This window comes from Typopeltis vanoorti, chromosome 21 (genome assembly GCF_054136105.1).
Source record: "Typopeltis vanoorti isolate ZY-2024b chromosome 21, IOZ_Tvanoo_1.0, whole genome shotgun sequence".
Taxonomy (NCBI): Eukaryota; Metazoa; Arthropoda; class Arachnida; order Uropygi; family Thelyphonidae; genus Typopeltis; species Typopeltis vanoorti.
In genome coordinates, this window is record NC_143569.1 from 58,129,089 (window position 1) to 58,148,538 (window position 19,450).

At 33.0% G+C, this 19,450-nt stretch overlaps 1 protein-coding gene across 6 annotated transcripts in view; it reads right to left on the reverse strand.

The window, feature by feature from the left end:
• LOC150094878 (luc7-like protein 3) overlaps positions 1-19,450 on the reverse strand; it is a 231,239-nt gene that overhangs the window by 43,834 nt on the left and 167,955 nt on the right. For 5 of the 6 annotated variants that reach the window (XR_016550110.1, XR_016550109.1, XM_090410860.1 and 2 more), the window contains exons 8-9: positions 18,418-18,632; positions 5,892-6,027 (exon numbers count right to left, since the gene is read on the reverse strand). Coding sequence is in view for 4 of the 6 variants with exons in the window: in XM_090410860.1 (XP_090266986.1) it covers positions 5,924-6,027; positions 18,418-18,632 (319 nt within the window). In the remaining 2 variants the exon portion in view is untranslated. Of the gene's footprint in view, positions 1-3,572; positions 3,677-5,891; positions 6,028-18,417; positions 18,633-19,450 lie in introns of those variants that run through there. The other variant, XM_090410858.1, reaches the window with a different exon arrangement.

Sequence of the window (19,450 nt, forward strand, 5' to 3'; positions counted from 1 at the left end):
TAATTTATACAAGTTTTTTCTTCACAGACCTTGATAATCCTTCTTATTCCTAAAAAGAATATTTTTAGAAAGTTTTCTGTTTATGATTTCATACCTAAGCAAAGCAAGAAATAATGAAATTAACATCTATAACCTTTAACTCTTGATCTTTCAAGAAATTATTTCACTTTATCAACAACAAAAACAATGAAAATACCAGCATTGTAAATTATACTTGGCAAGATATTATATTCTTGTTAATCCTTTATCCAAGTGAACAAACAAAGGTCGCACAGAGGTATCGTCATGATTGAGTTACTTGTACATAGAGTCTGAAGACTTCCCATCAATTGCCACAGTATCTCATAATGCAAAGCACACTTCCTTTCAGAATTGAATAATGCATTAAGGGACGGTAACTATCCAGACTAGTTTCAACCATTATTGAGGTCTTACAGAGGGAGCAAGACCCAGGAAGATACCAAAGTTGAAGTAACGCAGAAGTCATATATTTCTCATATATAAGTAGCAAAAAGGTGTATCACCTTATTATTAAAATACACTGGATCAAAGATAATTGTAGAATTCTTTTTTTTTTTTTTTAACTTGGTTAGAAAGTGAATTATACTTGCCAAGAAATTATATTCTTGTTTAATCCTTTATCCAAGTATAAGCAAACAAAGTTTGCACATGAGGTATCTTCACAATTGGACTCTGGATAGTGACTCTCCATTATGCACTTCTGAAAGGAAGTGTGCTTTGCATTATGGGACACTAAGGCAAATGATGCGAAGTCAACAGTCTCACTCTCTCTCTCTCTCTATACATATGTAAGTAGCCAAGTCATGAAGATAATTCACACACAAACTTCATGTGCTTACAATTGGATAAAAGATTAAAACAAGAATTCCTGGCAAGTATAATTTGCTTTCTAACCAAGTGAAAAAACCTTTCTAAATACTAGTCTGTTTTGCTTAGTTTTTATTTGGTACAGTCACTTCTCATTATAGCAAACACTTTATAGTGAACTCGCTCCTTATAACAAACTGACTAAAAGTTCACTATAATTAATTCCACTATAACAAACCATTCCTCTGGTCTTTGTAGTCCACTGAATTGATGGTCAATGTATATTATTCAGTTTTCCTTCAATTAGTTAATTAAACTGGCTTGAAGTGATATAATAACTACCATATTTTCCATTGTATAAGACGCATTTCTTTACCGTAAAAATGGGGTGCGTCATAAAATGAAGGTAAAGATTGTTTCCTCTTTTCAAAGTCATACGCACTCCCTTTTATGTTCCAAGATCTTTGTAGGCGGTTAATGGTGCAATCAAATTGATGCCTGACCTTCACATGACTTCTAGCGCATCATTGGCTAAGAACGGGGAGCCCCTATTCAAGTTTCATAATATCTTATCCGAGTAATCAGTTACCGATGTTTATCAGTATTGAGTTGACGTGTCGAGATATTTTGTGTTCGGTTTGATATTTCCCCGTAGATTTTAGTGATGGAAAAAAACAGGCGACATTCATATACTTCAAGTTACAAATTGCAGGTTGTAAAATATGCGGAAGAACACGGGAATAGGGAAGCTGAAAGACATTTTGAACCTCTGCCTACAGAAAAAATTATTAGAACTTGGCGTGGTCAGAAGGAGATTTTGTACAATTTGCGTAAAGAAAAGCGTACGGAACGTGGAAAAATTGCGAAGTGGCCAGAACTAGAGACCGAAGTTTTGAAATGGGTGCAAGAAAATCAGCAAAATGGCATTGCCATTTCAACAAAAATGATTCGTACACATGCAGTCAAAGTAGCCTGTGAGCGTAACATTGAAGATTTTAAAGGTGGTGTGTCATGGTGTTACCGTTTCATGAAATGCAGTGGACTTTGTATGCGTACAAAAACAAAAATCAGTCAAAAAATGCCAAAAGAATATGAAGACAAAATTATTTCTATATTATAAGAAATTAATGATGATAGAGAAGAGTCAAATGACAGTGACTTGGGTTTTGCAGGTTTCTGAAAGGTCAGTTTACTATTAAAAATTACCTATTATTTTATCCATTTTTTTTTTAAATCATACTTTAAAGTTTAGGTTTTTTCCAGAAAATTGTATTAAATGTCTTGGGGCATGTCTTATACACCAGAAAATACAGTAAATACATAATTATATTACTCAAAGTTAATTAAAGTGTTTGGGTTTAGATTACAAAATCTTTCATCCACCAAAACAACTTAATAAAATTTCTTTTATAATAAATTAGTTAATGAGATTAACTTATTTCAGCAAGAAATGAAGTAAAAATGTAGCAAGTTTGGTTGCAATTATAAGTAAATTTAAATAACTTTTTTTATTATTATTATTATTAATTCTAGTATAAGAAAGGTACACTCAAAATAACAACACTAAGAATTTTACTTTTTAAATGATATCTGTCATATTCCACAGTTTTGTTAGTTCACAAAGCCATCAAAGTACAAGTAACTTTCATTTAAAATGTATGTATTTCCCTCATTACCATTTCATGAAAGTTGACAGTTCATTGCAATTTTCCCTGTTTCCAGCATATTGAATATTATACAGAAGTAATTGGCATTGCATTTTTTCGCTTACATTTAAAAACAAAATTCAATAAAGAAATAATGTTTTTTTTAAAAAATAACAACACTGAATTTTGATATCAAAGACATCAAAGGGCACTTGTTTTGTGTTTTCCCATTCTTGCACCATGATCATAATATTTTTTTTAACTTTTTTGGAATTGGTTTATCAGAAATATTCAACCATGTCAACCGTCGTTCCCTTCCCCATCCTATGAATTATTAGAATAATAAACACATATTTCTGTTACCAGTTCTGGTTTCAGCTGAATAAATATAGTAATAAAAAGCTATGGCAAAATGAAATGGCAAAGTTCTTGATAACACATTCTGTGCAACATACAAAGTGAAGGAAAAAAAAAAAAAATCCTTGTCACTGACCATGCATTGCTCATGATCAAAGGTAATAAAACATAAAATTGTGATTAAACACTATGACGTTTTGCCCAAGTAACTAAGACATTTACTGATATTTCCAAATTTATAAATGTCTTTGTTCACTTAGTGATCACATATTAAAACAAATATTCATGCATAGTCAACAAGTAAACAAGATAAATTTCTGTACACCACCTACCTGGTTTAACAGCTAGAAAGAATACATTTCTGATTAAATTCTTTCTCTCTCTGTTGAAGACATCAAAAACTTCAAAGTTCATTTTTAATGCAATAACCTGGACTTGCAACTGTAAGGAGCACTAACAAAATTTGAAACTAATATAATGCTTCTTAAAATTTTTTTAAACTTAAATAAAAAAAAATTATTTACCTTTGCTGAAAGTTTATGTTAACACTATCATTAAAATAACCAAGTGAATTTTCATGTTAAACTGGACTTGTTATATGTTGTTTTATTCATAGAGATCGATTAAACACTACTGCACCAACAGAGGAAGCTTAGTTATACAAAATAATTATAATGGCATTTACTTCTCCCAATGAGTGAAAGCCATACATTCTTAAGAGAATAGATCACCTGATAACAGGAGGACTCCAGGAAACCATTGCGACAAGTAGGACTGTAAAATGACCAACGACTTCTCTTCACAGCACAGCATGATCAAGACAAAACCCTGATAAAAGTGATGAACTGGATGTGGCAGGAAAGTTCAGAGGTTAATATTAAATATTTATAAGAGGGATAAGCTATTTATGCCTTATTATAATATATTTACTATTTATGGGTTAACATCAAATTATTTAATCAATATATGATAATGATGTTTTCTGTATTGTGATTACGAAAGGAGGATGTCCAAATCAATCAGTCTACTCATAGTCAACTGCAAACTCTCTCTCTCTATATATATATATGTATGTATATATATATTTACTAAATATTTAAAAACTCAGTTATTCTACATGTCTTTCAGTTATATCATATTTTATTTCTAATGTTCGATTTTTAATAATGACTGATATTACGAGCTATTATAAAGATCAGATTTTCTATTGTTACTAGTATTTCCCTAGAAATTTTTTCAAAATCTTTCTAATATTAAAAAAAAAATTATTAAAAGAAATAAATGAATATAAAAACACTATTTAAAGTGCAACTGATTTATAGCATATACACTACAGTACAAAAATTATACAGACAACCCCCATTTTTCTTGAAGTGTGTACCAATAACACAAGTATAAAAGAAAGAATGCATGCTAAATAACTGGCTGTTTAGCATTTTTCTGCAAACACTATAGTACACAAGTACTGTGGGTAGACTATGAATTGTGCAAGGGCTATGGCAAGATGGTTCAAGGAAATGGAAGTGCAAGAGTTAACTGGCTAACACAGGAACCTGATTCAAATCGACTTAAGAAGAATATCTTTGAGAATAGTTAAAACATTGGTTGACGAGAAAAGTGGTATATCCAGGCTCAGTGAAAAAATAACATTTTTGAGGAGGAAGTTTATCAGAAAAATGGGTAGACAGAACCACAGGTGGGTAAACATTTACTGAGGCTTATGAAACACTACTTATGAACATTTGGAAAATCTACAATAAGAAAATGGGCACACAGGGTCAAATGTAGGTCTAAGGTTACTGAGATCTGTGAAACAATCAGGCAACCATATAATTTTTGCAACATAGTATATATAGAATATATCTAACAAACACACTACTCTGTAAATATGTATATATACTACATAATAATGTGAATAAACTGATTTCAAATTTGGACAAGTTATAAATAGGGGAAAAAAATTTGGTATTTTGTTTATGGTGGCATTATATTTCAGTGTTTGTTTTCAAAAAGAGTTCATTATAAAAAATGGGACTATAAAAATCTTAATTTTTATTTATTTATTTATTTGTGTGTGTGTGTGTGTGTGTGTGTGTGCACGTGCGTGCGTGACTGTTATAATAATGGACTTATCAATTTTTTTTTTTTTAAATGTTGCTCCCACCCACGAAAGGTTATATGCAAACCTAGAGTATATTTTGTACTGTGGGTGGGCTAAGGATTTTTTTTTTTCTATTTCTATCAATTTTATATATTTTTTTTGTATTTTTAATTTATTGTTTACATAGTCCAGAAATCCTGCTCTAGAGACCAAACATGGAACTTTTTCAAGCCACCTGAAAAAAACCTCCCATTTGCTGCAAGGAAAAAAATAAAAAAATAAAAATAATAATCCCAACAAGTGTTAGTGTATTTTATTAAGATCTATTTCAGATGTATAAAACTAGATCAATACAGAATGTTCAGTATTATGTCTCTAAAATTTTTCCAGTTTTATTGGATGCTATAATTTGCTCAAAATGAAGGAAGAAAGAAGGATCACCATAAATTTCATTTCTGTACATTATTTATTCAAGTTAACCATATAATAGCATTTCTCTTTCCTCCAAGTTTATATGAAGTGCATAAAAGCATATCCTTCACCAATGCTATAGTAATTGCTACAATTAGCAACTGAACCACTTTATTACACTCTTGTATGGCACTCAAATTTTGTATACTAAATTATTTTAATTACAACTTCGGAATGGGGGGGGAATCCTTATCCTGTAAGTTAAAATTTGTAGTTTATTTTACTGATTATTTTATACCAAGTAATTTAATGTAGGTGACTACTAGATAATCTGATGTAAATAAATGGGTTAAATAGAGAAACATTAATATTGTGCTGCCAGGTTGTATGTATCCATAAATCCTGGAAAAAAAAAACGGCTAAAATATGATGGGAAAAAAAAAACTACATATCAACAAAAATAACTAATTTCTTATAAATATTAAGTTGGAGCTGTAGTACTCACATTCATAAAAGGAAAAATAAAATTAAGAGCATTTGTCACTTACTTGAATACCAGTGGCTCAAAATATCACTGGTATCAATTATCAGTAGCTTCTTCGCTACTGTCATAAGTATCACCAACTGTAACTGACTTTTTAGTTTTAATTCGCTCCCGATCTGGACTGAGGTCACCGTTTTCAGCTATTTATATAATAAATAAATAAATGAGCAAATAACTCGATCAAACTGCAAAATTCTAACAAATACTATTGATATAAAATCCTACATTTAGCATTAATAAAGTGACTAGTCTATCAACAAATTAGAATAATATTTATAGAAAATTTTCGTATCAAGGTTAAGTATATCCTTCCACATCGTTCATATATGTTGGGCTTAATGCCTGTAACAGCCAGGTAAGTTGCTTTATAGAAACTTAGTTAATGCTATATTAGTATTAACCTTAGGGGCCTTGATGTTTTTACACATTAATAAATACATGGATGTAAAGTGCCCACTGAAACTGAAATAACATTTGGATAGCATTAACTGATACATTTCATCCATGCTGCCATTTGGGTAGTTAATCCTATATGCATAATCAACTGTTTGTAATCAGAAGAGAAATGCTGTCACCTTCATAAGAGAGCAACTCACTTTAGCTGAAAAGTTTTTATAAGGGTTCATAATGTCATAGATGGGATTCAAACCAAAGTCTTTCTTACCAAAGGGCATTATCTTTATTGAATAAGCAATGGAGGCTTTTGATGCATTTCATAAATCATGGTAGAAATATGTTAAAAATACTAATGCAACGCATCTTTAATTTTTACCAAAAAATCAACTAGAATCTATATAGCAGCAGTGATAAATGGAAAACAACGGGTGTCAAATTTATGCTGTCTGGCAGGGGAACCAAAAATGAATAATGCATGAAGAAAAGGATAAAAGGTAAATATATTCAGCATTTATTTTTTACAGTTCATATCTTAAGTAAACACTACTATGGCAAGTTTACTAAAGATCGAACTGACTTAGGTCACAGAGTTACCATTATATTTTGACTTTACACTTTAGTGTTAAAATAAGATGCCAGATTTTTCAGAAATCTTGGAATCACTAATGCAATATATTGCATTTAGCATATCCTCTATAAACAATTATGTAAACCTGCAACAACTTTACATATCTGTTTTTCAAACTTCTTCTTCTTCTACGTGTTATTCCCGCTTCCTATGCAGGGTCCGCGCGTTACTTTTAGATGCGACTTCTTGTTAGTACTACTCCCAACCGACCCGTCACCTGGTCTGCCACTGGGGGGGGATATATTTTTGACTGTAGAGGCGTATGTTCATGGGGCCGGTTTGCCTATTTGCGGGATGAAAAACGCCAGATAAACTGGTGGAAAAAACCCTACTGACTGTGCCCAAGACCAGCTAACTTGGCTATGCCGGAGGAAGATCCTCAAATTCCTCATGTCTACAACGGGAATCGAACCTGGGACACTCCTTCCCCAGGCATATGGTTGCGAAGCGTAAAGCCACTAGGCTAACCGCGCAGTGTCTGTTTTTCACTCTACATGCAAAAAAAAAAAAAAAAAAAATCAGTCAGTATATGAACATCAAAAATACTGCATAAATGACAACTGGTCAAAAGGATATCAAATCAGAACGTTATAAATTAATTATCCAACATGTTTAACCTGCACTCTTGTGTGGCCTTCATGATATATTTTATGGTAATATGGCAAATTATAATTAAGCTCAACTTATGAACAACTCTCAGCCATTTCATTTCACAGTAGCAGCTAGATAAGTACAATATTAGATCTCATATCACTTAGACCAGTATAGCATTAAACCATATATTGCATATAGCACCGTCCCAAAATCTCTCTGTAAAATATGCTCTCAAAATTTATGGAAAGATTAAAAAAAAAAAAAAAAAGAGCGATTATGAGAAAAGATTAAAGTAATGCTACTGTAGTCTTTAACAGTGGTGAATATAACATATTTAACATTGTTTAACAGCTTATAGGCAATAGGAACATGATCCCATTAACTCTCAGAAAAGAACACACCAAAAAAAGAAACTTCTTTAATTCCACCTCCCTCTTGATATATTTAGATTACAAAAAAAAACTCATAATCCAAATAACTTTCTCTAGCACACAGAAGACACAACCGATTCCCCTTCTTCAGAGTAGCTAAACAACTAATTAGTTCACTAACCTTCCTTATTACCACACTTTAATATGAGGTCAGACACAAAAAAAAAAAAAAAAAAAAACACTATAGCTTGGGAATGGAGAGTGGAGGGAAGAGACAAAGATAGTCATAGAGCATGTTCTAACCTGTCACCGTGAGACAAGGCACAACCCCATCGCTTTACTAAGTACGAGTGGATGCATGTTAAAATATAGATGTTTTCTTACCCTCGGTCAGAAAATGTTGGAGTGCAAGAGTGAACTGTGAGTTAACATCAAGTTTCTTGTGAAACTGAAGAAATCTGCGACAGAAACTTTTCGATTATTGACTGAGGCTTACGGTGAAGTGTGCATATATTTTTAAATGGCACAAATGATTTTTGTAAGGCAGAGAAAACATGAAAAATGATCATCGCCCAGGCCACCCACGCACAGCAGTTACTGATGACAACATTAAAAAAGTGCGAGATATTAGAAAAGACAGAAGGTTGGGTATTCGAGTTAGGTTGGGTATTCGAGCTGTAGCTCAGAAAGTCCATTTGGACAGGGATAGTGTTCAACACATTTTAACAGAAGAATTGAACATGAAAAAGGTTTGTTTGTGCAAAAATGATTCCAAAAATGTTGTCAGATGAACAAAACGAACGTGGCAAGGAACTGTGTTTGGATCTTTTGCAACGCATTAAGGATGAACCAGATTTGTTGCATTCGGTAATTACTGTGATGAAACATGCAAATTTATGTATAATCCGGAAACCAAGCGACAATCAATGGAGTGGAAGTCAGCAACATTTCAAAGACCAAAAAAAAGCATGCATGAGTCATTTGAAGCTCAAGGCCATGTTGACTGTTTTCTTCAATATCGAGGGTATTGTAATGGCAGAGTGGATTCCCAGTAGCCAGACGGTAAATCAGCAGTATTACCTTGAAGTCTTGATGAAATTGTGTGAACGCATGAGAAGGAAATGACTAGAATTGTGGAGAAATGGGTGGATTTTGCACCAAGGTAATATGCCTGCCCACAATGCTTTATCTGTGAAGCAATTTTTAACTAATCACAACATCAGCGTGCTTGAGCATCCATTCCTATTCACCAGACCCGGCTCCCTTCAACGTCTACCTTTTCCCAATTGGTGCTCAAAAGAACCCATTTTCTGTCTGCAGAAGATGTGAAAGCAAAAACGACGGAGATCCTCAACAGCCTTTCAGAAAATAATCTGTAGAATTGCTTTGAACGTTGGCAGCATTGTATTCAGCTGCATGTAAACACAGAAGGAACTATTTTAAAGGAGATCACATTGGTTTTCCCAATTTGTTAAATAAAAAGATATACAGGCACAGTCTTAGTTTTTTTTTTTTTTTTTTTTTTTTGCATCGGACTTCCTATATCAAACCATATACAAAAATTCTATCCATTTCAAGTCTTCAATCTAACATTTAATTCTCAACAATTCAGATATCACTGTTGCTCTGATGAAACTTCTGTTTTCAAAATTATCCCCCTTATAAACAGCATCATATCAATAATAAAATTTTTCTTGTATTAATCTTGACATCACAGATCTGTACATTTTTATATAACACCTATCCCAGCTCTTCCAATTCAGTGAAGTATCCTAACTAGTTATCCAAACTTTATCAGGAATAACAAAATATTACAAACAAATACATGGCACTGCCATGGGTTCTCCACCTACATTTCTGGCCAATTTCTATATGGAGTATTGTGAACAAAAACTGCTCCTAACACAGCTACTTTTAAGCTTATAGTGATCAAGTGTTGTCTATTTGGTCACAACATATTCAATGTATCCCTCCACAATCCCAGCCAACATTCAACATTTAAGACATCCTTCTTAACTACAACCTTTCTTTTCCAGCAAACAGAAAACCTACTAACACAGGCGTATATTCACAAACATTCACACAATCTCCCAACAACATAGTATTATAAAAATACACAGAGCAAACAATCTCTGTTCTAACCAAATGCATCCCTCGTGGCTATACCTAACTAGATCTGCCACATTCTTCATATCTTCTACCAAATAGTTACAATTCCAACAGAATTAGCAAACCAATCCCCTCCACCATCAAACTAAAATCCTCTCAATCAGATTACAGTAATACTATTACTATTCTCTATATCTGGGAACATATCAGAAAGAATACCAAGAACTTTAAAGAAATACAATTCTTTTAAAGTTTTTAGATTATAGAAGTATCCTTCCTTCCTTCCTAAGACTTTAGAATAAGTCTAATAATGTTCATTTCCTTTGTGTTGTATATTTATATTTATACACAATAGTTTTATACTATATCCTGAATGATGTCTTTGTGTCAGAAATGAAATAACATTAAACCATTGTTTAACTCATTTCAGCGTGCAGTACTTCATTGCCATTAAAACATCAATATGTGCAGTCTACTATTTGGAAGAATGTACTTGAGGAAGTGAGAGGAGGCCCATTAAAAAAAAAAAAAAAAGTCAAAGGCCTCCCAGATAATTGCCATCATATTAATGAGGAAGCTGTTCATTTAGGACAAAAAAATGGTGATTGTTCCCTTTACATAAGACACTGATCAGACTACATCTAATCAGTGTCTTATACAAGGTAGCACAATCTGATTATGCAGATCTAGTCTGCTTCATGCATGGGAGGATGTTTCCCCAGGAGAAAGTGAAATGTCAAAAAGTATCAGACATAATTAATTAACATATATCAGCACTGTAGGATGTTGATTATGAGAACAGGTTAAGAGAATGTGTACTTTTCAGTTTGGTAGATAGGAAAAGTGAAATGACATGTGAGAATGCAAGTCATTCCTGGAAGTTATATACGATTATCAAGAAGAAGATTTTTCTTGTGGAGAGTGGCAGATGCATGAAATAAGTCACCAGGAGAGATAGTGAGTGTACAATGAATGAGTTCAATGTGAGTATAATGATAGATGTGAAAGCCACTGCTATGTAGAGCAGAATATCCTCTCATAAAGTGTAGTGCTTAAGGGTCAAAGCTGTATAACTGAGAGGAGACCTCAATATAGCCTTTAAAGGAATGTGGAGAACTGACCAGGGCTTCTGACCTAATGTACAATCCTCACCTTCTCGTGGTGCATCCTGTTAGGTATCTACCTAGATACTGAACAAACAAGGATGGGTTGGCAATTTGGGATTTAGCCAAACAAAATTGTATTCTTATTGGCTTAAACCGCAAATAAAATGAGGTACAGCATGAGAGAATTTCATGCCGGTGGGGTGTTGCCCAGTTAAACAAGGTCCCAGTTGTTTTTGCCAGGGAATCAGGGTATAGAACAAAAAGTCAGCTACTAGAACAAATCCTAAAAAACACCCTAACTCAACATCACCAGAGTTCAAGATTGGTACTATCAACATAGGAAGCCTGAATGGCAAAGAAATGGCTGAGAAACTGGATAAGCAGCAGATCAACATAACAGGGGCGACTGAAACAAAAAAGACAAAATGCTACATTCAGGCAATAAAAATCAGGGAAAAGAAGGCGTAGCTATAATATTCAACACTAAATGCCTTCTTGAATGGTAGGTAATATAAAGTAGTGATGTGGACAAATATCAGAATGAGAAACTTGATACTTATTTGTGCCTATGGTCAAACAGAAGGTAGAAGTGGAGGAACTTTTTGAGCAACTGGCGCAATGAAAAAAGAAAAGTTGGTCCTTGTTGGGGATCTAAATAGAAGTAGGAAATGACTATCAGACATATAGAAATATTTTGGAAAAATTTGGAGAAAAGAGCTAATAATAATAATGGCAAATACCTGTTGATTTCTGCTCAGGACATGGACTGGTTATTACTAACAACACCATGTTCCAACATAAAAATGTGCACAAATTCACATGGAGAGAAGAGACAAGGAATAAGAAAAGTCTCATTGATAATGTTATTGTCGATCATGATGTTTTCTCCCTGGTGCAAGACAACAGAGTGTACAGAGGATTAGAAATTGGAAGTGATCACTATTTAGCCTTCAGCAGGATAAAATTGAATTTCATTTTGAAAAGCAGAACATTTAAGAAAGTTTTAAAGCGAATAAAAGTTGAACAGCTCTCAGATGTGAACTGTAGGCTAAAATACACAAACATTATTGAAGAAAAAATGAAAGAGTTTAAGAACAGGAACCAAACCTTGGAGATTCAGTGGCAAGCCTTGAAAAAAGCCCTGATTGATTCAGCCAGAGAGGCATATGGTGAGGTTAGAAAAATCAGAACTCCATGGTGAACACAGGAAGTTAAAGAGGCAGTGAAAGAAAATAAGAAAGCATATCAAAAGTTCCTGGGAAATAAGTCAGCTTGTGCTCTTAGAGAATATGGAGACAAATGTAAGAAAGCTAAACACTGTATCAAACTAGCTAAACAAAAGTCATGGGAAGACTTTGGCAAGAACATAGAAAATAAATATCAGGAAGGTGGCAAAACATTCTGGAAGCTGGAGAAAAAGATATCCTTGATGTAATGTCCTTGTAGTAATTACTTTGAAAAATTGCTAAATGAAACAAGCAGTGACAGCACACTGGTAAAAAACACTGACCAGGCATGCAATCAAGAATATATATCCATATTTGAAGTACAAAAAAAGCCATCAAAATCCTGAAATGTGGAAAGGCAGCAAGAGTAGATGATATTTAAGCAGAAATGCTCAAGTATGAACTTATAAAAATTTTGCAGTGGCTGCACTGCATAGTTCAGAAGACCTGGACAAATGGACGAATTCCTGATGATTGGAGTAGAGCTCTCATAGTAGATATACAAAAAGGGAAATAAACTAAATGTGAAAATTACAGAGATATTTCTCTAGTGAGTGTTCCTGGTAAGATTTATTCAAGTATACTTGAGAAACTGTTGAGAAGGATTGTGGAAGGGAAGCTTGGTGAAGAACAAGCTGGATTCAGAGCGAAACAGAGGTTGTAAGGATCAGATTTTCACTTTACAACAAATAGTCGAGAAATCGTGGAAATATAACAAAGATCCATATTTAAGTTTTGTAGACCTACAAAAGGCATATGACAAAGTGCCAAGAGAAAAGCTATTCAAAACGCTACAGTTTTATGTATCAATGGAACATTATATCAAGCAATACTTAGCTTTTTTTTTGAGTTCTAAGTCAGCAGTTAGAATTGAAGAAAGTGCAGGAAGATGTTTTGACATTAAATATGGTGTTAGACAAGGATATACATTATCCCCTCTGTTATTCATTATCTATATGGATCACATTATGAAGGAAAGCGATATTAAACCTGATATCAAAATTGGAGATATTAATTTAAGCTCTTTACTTTATGCAGATGATGTTATACTTTTAAATAAATGCAGTACAAGTCTGCAAGATTCCCTGACTAAACTGAATAACTCTTGTAATAAATTTGGTATGAAAATCAGCAATAACAAGACAATGAAAATAGGCAGAAACACTGAAAATATTAACTGCATCGTGAATGGAGAACCTACAGAACTAGTAAAGCATTTCAGCTACTTAAGCACAATTTCTAGTGAAGACAGTAAATGAAATATGGAAATAGACAACAGAATAAATTTATATGGAATAAGAGAGAAATTAATCATGCGGAGGTTTCTGTGGTTAAGAAGTTCAATCGAATTATTCTGTTTTGTGACCACATTTTTATTAAAAAAGACTGTTTTTTAAAACTAAACAAGTACTAAAAAACAAACCCGACAAGTTTCGTTAGTCGTCAGACTAACATCTTCAGGGGTAAAGAGAACTAACAGTTTAAAGCACAAACTATAAGAAATTACAAAAAAAAAACAAGTTCATTTGTTGGTATTATGAACATCAAAAAAGTTCGTTAAAAAACCGAATAACAGATCTATACCACCGTTAATACGTGTTAGCTGGAAACAATGCTATTTGAAAACAATATTATTTATAAACAATGCTTATGCAATGCAACAAAACTCAAGGTTTGATTTTAAATCAAGTTTGGTCAGTGTTTATTAAAAATTTACCTAGTTCAGACCTTGGACAGAGTGAACCACAGAACGCGTCATTAAATAGCATTGTTTCTAGCTAACACATATTAACGGTTGTATAAATCTGTTATTCGGTTTTTTAACGAACTTTTTTGATGTTCATAATCCAAGAAATCACTTGTTTTTTCATAATTTCTTATAGTTTGTGCTTTAAACTGTTGGTTCTCTTTACCCCCTGAAAATGTTAGTCTGACGACTAACGAAATTTGTTGGGTTTGTTTTTTAGTACTTGTTTAAAAAGTCTTTTTTTAATAAAAAATGTGGTCACAAAACCAGAATAATTCGATTAAGGAGAGAAATTAGTCAAAACATTAACTAGCTGTACACAAGACAGTGTTCAAACCTATTTTAACTTATGGATCTGAGAGCTGGGTTAGAAATAAAATACTTGTCCAAAGACCAGAGACAACAGATATGGGAGTCCTGAGAAAGATTATATTAAAAATGAGGATATTAGGAAAGAACTCAACATTGTTAGCATCCATGTTTTAGCAGAGCTAATCTCAGTTGGTATGGTCACATAAACAGAATGGGAAAGGAAAGATTAGCAAAACAAGTGCTCTCTGCAAAGCTGGCAGGAAAAAAACCCAGAGAAAGACCAAATTTTAAGTGGATTGATATATATATATATAAAAATTGCCTTAGAAGACAGAAATATAAGATCTGATAATGTTGGAGTCTTGACAGATAAAAGATTGATGTGGAGGAAAACTATAGATAGGAAGTTAGTAATGATGTAAGATTTTCATGTAATATTTAAACCGTGTACATATCCTGTGCACCCCTTGAGGATACATGTCAGGAATATGAGGATGATGAAAAAGTTTAGTTAGAACATGGAAGCATGAAAATTACAGTTATAACTTATGTTTATAATAAAAACAAAATTTAACCATTATGTACACTATAGATATGCTTCTTTCATAACCAAAATAAACAATTTAATTTGATGAGTTTTCCCCCCACACAAACACCCCAGTATAGCAGATGGAATAAATATCAGATTATAATAATAACTGGCTTTTTGTACTATCTGCTGGTGTTACAATGTAATCTATTATTTTGTAGTGTGTGTATACACATGCTGGGTATAACTTTCAATTTAGAGATGTCTGTTAAGTCTAGTACTAGCCACACACACAGTAGTATGGCTTTCACTGTATAATAATCATGTGCACAGGTGCCTGTACAAAGTTTTCAAACGCTGCCATCACAGTTTATTGGGATTAATGAACTTGAGCAGTTTTTGCTAATTACAGTGGTATTAGTTTATTGAATACATACTACCAAATATATAGTAGAACACTTAATGAAAAATTGAAATATATAATGAAAAAATATTAGAATGTTAAGATGGATTTAGAAAAGGATGCTCTACAATGGATGTGCAGTTTTTTGTTTAAAACTACTTACAGAGTCAAGAAAAGAATTTAATTTCGAGTGTCATCTTTTGTTTATAGATTATGAAAAAGCATTTGACAAAGTAAAAAGATATATACTGTTTGATATATTACAAAGAATATATATACTAAATATTTTGCTGCATGCAATATTGAATATATTCAAAGATAATGAAATAAAAATAAACGGGGAAAAAAAATGTCTGAAAAACAATTTGTACATCAAGGAGAAAGACAGGGATACACTCTGTCTCCAAATTTTTTTAATATTTATATTAGTGAAATATTAATACAGTGGAACATCTTAAATAATCCAGATATAGAAATTAACATGGAATAATAAAATAAATATGGTACTATTTGCGGATGATCGGGTAATTTTATTTTATTTATTTCGTATGGTAATTCAATGGCCGTGATCCCCTTTTATGGGGAGGTAAGGCCTCAATCCCCATTCTTTTTTATCTGGGCTTGGGACTGGTATAGCTGACAATTCAGACCTATGGCTGGAGGGATTGTCTTAAGTATTCCTGACTGTATCTGTGTGTGTGTGTTCAGGGGACAGGTTAGCCTGTTTGTGGGATGAAAAACCCCAGATAAACCAGGGAGAAAACCCTGCTGTCTATTCAAGACCGGCTAACTTGGCTATGGCTGAGGAAGATCCTTGAGCTCCTCTTGTCACCAATGAGAATCAAACCTAGGACACTCCTTCCCCAGGCATATGGTTGCGAAGAGAAAAAAAAGCCACTAGGCTAACTGCGCAGTCATTAGGTAATAATATCAAATAAGAAAGACAATTTACAAAGAGCAAGATATAATTTACACATCATAGTAGAACGGTTTGAAATGCATTTTTGTAGACAAACTCCAGTTAGAAGTAAAATAGTTATTAATACTAAAATAATTACCTTGATGGACCTGTGTTTTACTCAGGATTTTTTCCGTGAGTGTAGGTGACAAAGATGCATCAAACGATCTCGATCTTTTGCGTCTCTCTTCCATGTTATACCCATAGATTTCACTAGTGGATCTTCCCATCTTGCAGGTGGGCTTCCTGGTTTTCTCTTTATTCTTGGTTGCCAGTTGAGTATTCTATATGTCCACCTGTTATCTCTGAGTCTGGCAATGTGATCTTCCCCTCTCATCTTGCTTTCATATACTGCAGTTACCACATCTTTTATGCTTTATCTCTTTGTTAGTTCCTTGTTTCTAAATGTTCCATTTTGCTGATGTTACAAATCCTACGTTCTATTGCACGCTGCGTTATTCTGAGAGTCTCTTTTCTTCTTGTCATGTTCCATGTTTCTGATCCATATGTGAGTGATGGAAGAATGTCACTATTAAATAGTTTTGCCTTCGCAGAGATGTAGATTTGGATCAGTAAGTGTTTCTTTTAGTCTGTTGAATGATAGCCATGCAGCTTTCTTTCTTTTTGCTAGTTCCTCAGATAAATCGTTATTAATTTTTACTGTTTGTCCTAAGTAATTATAGGAGTCAACTTGCTGTATAGGGATGTTATTAATTCATAGGTGATTGTCACTTGTGTAGATGATTTTATCCATTTGGTTGCCTATTTCTAGATTCATTTCTAAGCCTATCTTACTGCTGTTTGTGTATATTTTTTTACTCATTTCTTCTAGGTCTTTTGGGTTGTGGGATATCAGTACTAGATCATCCAAACATAAGGATTTGTAGTTTTTCATCATCTATGCTTATTCCTCCATTCGGGTCTATTTTTTTCAGAATGTATTCTAAAGTGCTGGTAAATAGATTTGGGGAGATCACATCGCCTTGGCGGATCCCCTCTCTTTATATCTATATTTATAGGTTGATCAAATAGGGTTATTTGTGTGATCTGATTTTTGTTAATTTCTTTTATCATGTGGATGTAAGTGGGTCCACATTTATTTCCAGTAAGGCACTGATGACTGCATTATGTTCTATGGAATCAAATGCTTTTTTAAAATCAATAAAGAGGAAATGTAGTGAGATTCGGTATTCTCTGCATTTTTCTGTTAGTTGTGAAATGATCTGGTTATGATCTATTGTGGAGAAGCCTCTTCTGAATCCTGCCTGTTCTCTACTGGAGTTGTCTTCAAGTGTGTTTTGGATTCTGTTCATGATTTTATATATGTGAGAGAGAGAGAGTAGATAGATTGGACGAATGTTTTTTATGTCTAAAATAATAGAACAGATTAATACTTTCAAATTATCTTGGATGTGAAATATCATATGAAGGAGAAAAAGACATAAAATTAAAAACTTCAAAATTTTTACAGATTATACACCTGATATATAGAACATTCCATCCAAATACTGTACAAAAGGAAACACACTTGAAAATACAATACTTTAGCAGTGCCTACATTATTATAATATATGGCAACAAAATTGGGCAATAAACCAACAATAAAAACAAGTGAAACAAGATTCATGAGAACTGCAAAATATACATTGGACAAAAAAAAAAAAAAAAAAAAAAAAAAAAAAAAAAAAAAAAAAAAAAAAAAAACGAAGATATTTTAAAAGAATTAAAAATAAAATCATTAGAAGAAAAACTAAACAATTACAAACAAAATTGGATGGAACATGTAAACCAAATGGCCAACACCTGATATCCTAAGCAATTAATAAAATATACACCAATTGGAAAGAAAAGGCACAGTAGGCCTCAAAAGAGAATATCAGATTCTACTGGAAGAAACCGATATGGTCTATATCTGTAATTAGCATTATGATGATGATTAACTTTAGCATGAACCTATTTATATATAGTAAATATTTCTCAAATATTAATCATAAATTATTTAATTTATTAAATAATTTATTTAACAAATTCAATACTGAGAATGGAAAAAAAAACATCCATATGCATAACCAACTAAATAGCACAAATATATTCTAATGAATCTGTATTCTCTATATGCAATAGTACAGCAAAACATTTATACATACGTACAAGCATCATCTTCATAACTGTGCTTTCGCTTTTTATCTTTTGATCTGGCATATTTATTTTTTTCGCTTCTTTTGTGTTCTGAATCTTTGTAACTTTTATCTTTATTTCTTCTTCGCTCTGGAGATTGGCTCTTTGAGTGTCGATTATGATGTGTATCTCTTGACAGCATATTCTGAAACTGAGAATGCTCCCGACTATGAGATCGATAGCTGGACCTGCCAAATATACATTAATTTTTATTACAAATCAGAAATACAAAGTCCATAAAAATAAAAACATTGCACTCTCACTATAGCAAACTTCTAGGACAACAGGAATTGTCTGTTACAGTGGATAGAGAATATTTTCTTCTTTTTTTTTTTTTTTTTTTTTCCCTTTGCATAGCATCGTACTCCCCAATGGTGTCTCCATCATGTATGGGGGGAGGGGGCTTACTAATTCCTAAAATCCTGTGAGCTATACCAGTGGTAGAACTGTAACCCACAGGGTCTCCCAAGCCACATGTCACAGGGGAAAGGTTAAATGAAGAGAGTCACCCTGGTTCTCCAGGGTGCATGGCAGAGAGTTGAGCATGAGGCCAACAACTCCATCTCATAAAAAAACAACAGATCACAGAACAATGGCCAGGTAATCTTCATAGGACAGACTTAAATGGATATTGACTGGAATAATGGTTTCTGAATAGGATCATGGAGCATGAGAAGCTTGTAGAGTTGGAGCATTTCAAGAACTTACACACAAATTATATAGGCTATAAAATGGACATCCATTTGATATCATATAAAAGAGACATGAACAGGAGATAGCAATTTGAAGAAAGATAACCTTTTGCTACTTTATGATAGAAACAATGCTGAGAAATATGAATTTGGAAAAAGTTTCATCATTAGGAAAAAATTTTGGTCATCATTAATGGAATCTGAAGCTTTTAATGAAAGAATAAGAAAGCCAGGAGTACAAACAAAATGGTTCAAGATAACTTTTATTAATGCACACAAACCTATAGAAACTACAGGAGAAGAAAGAAATGATG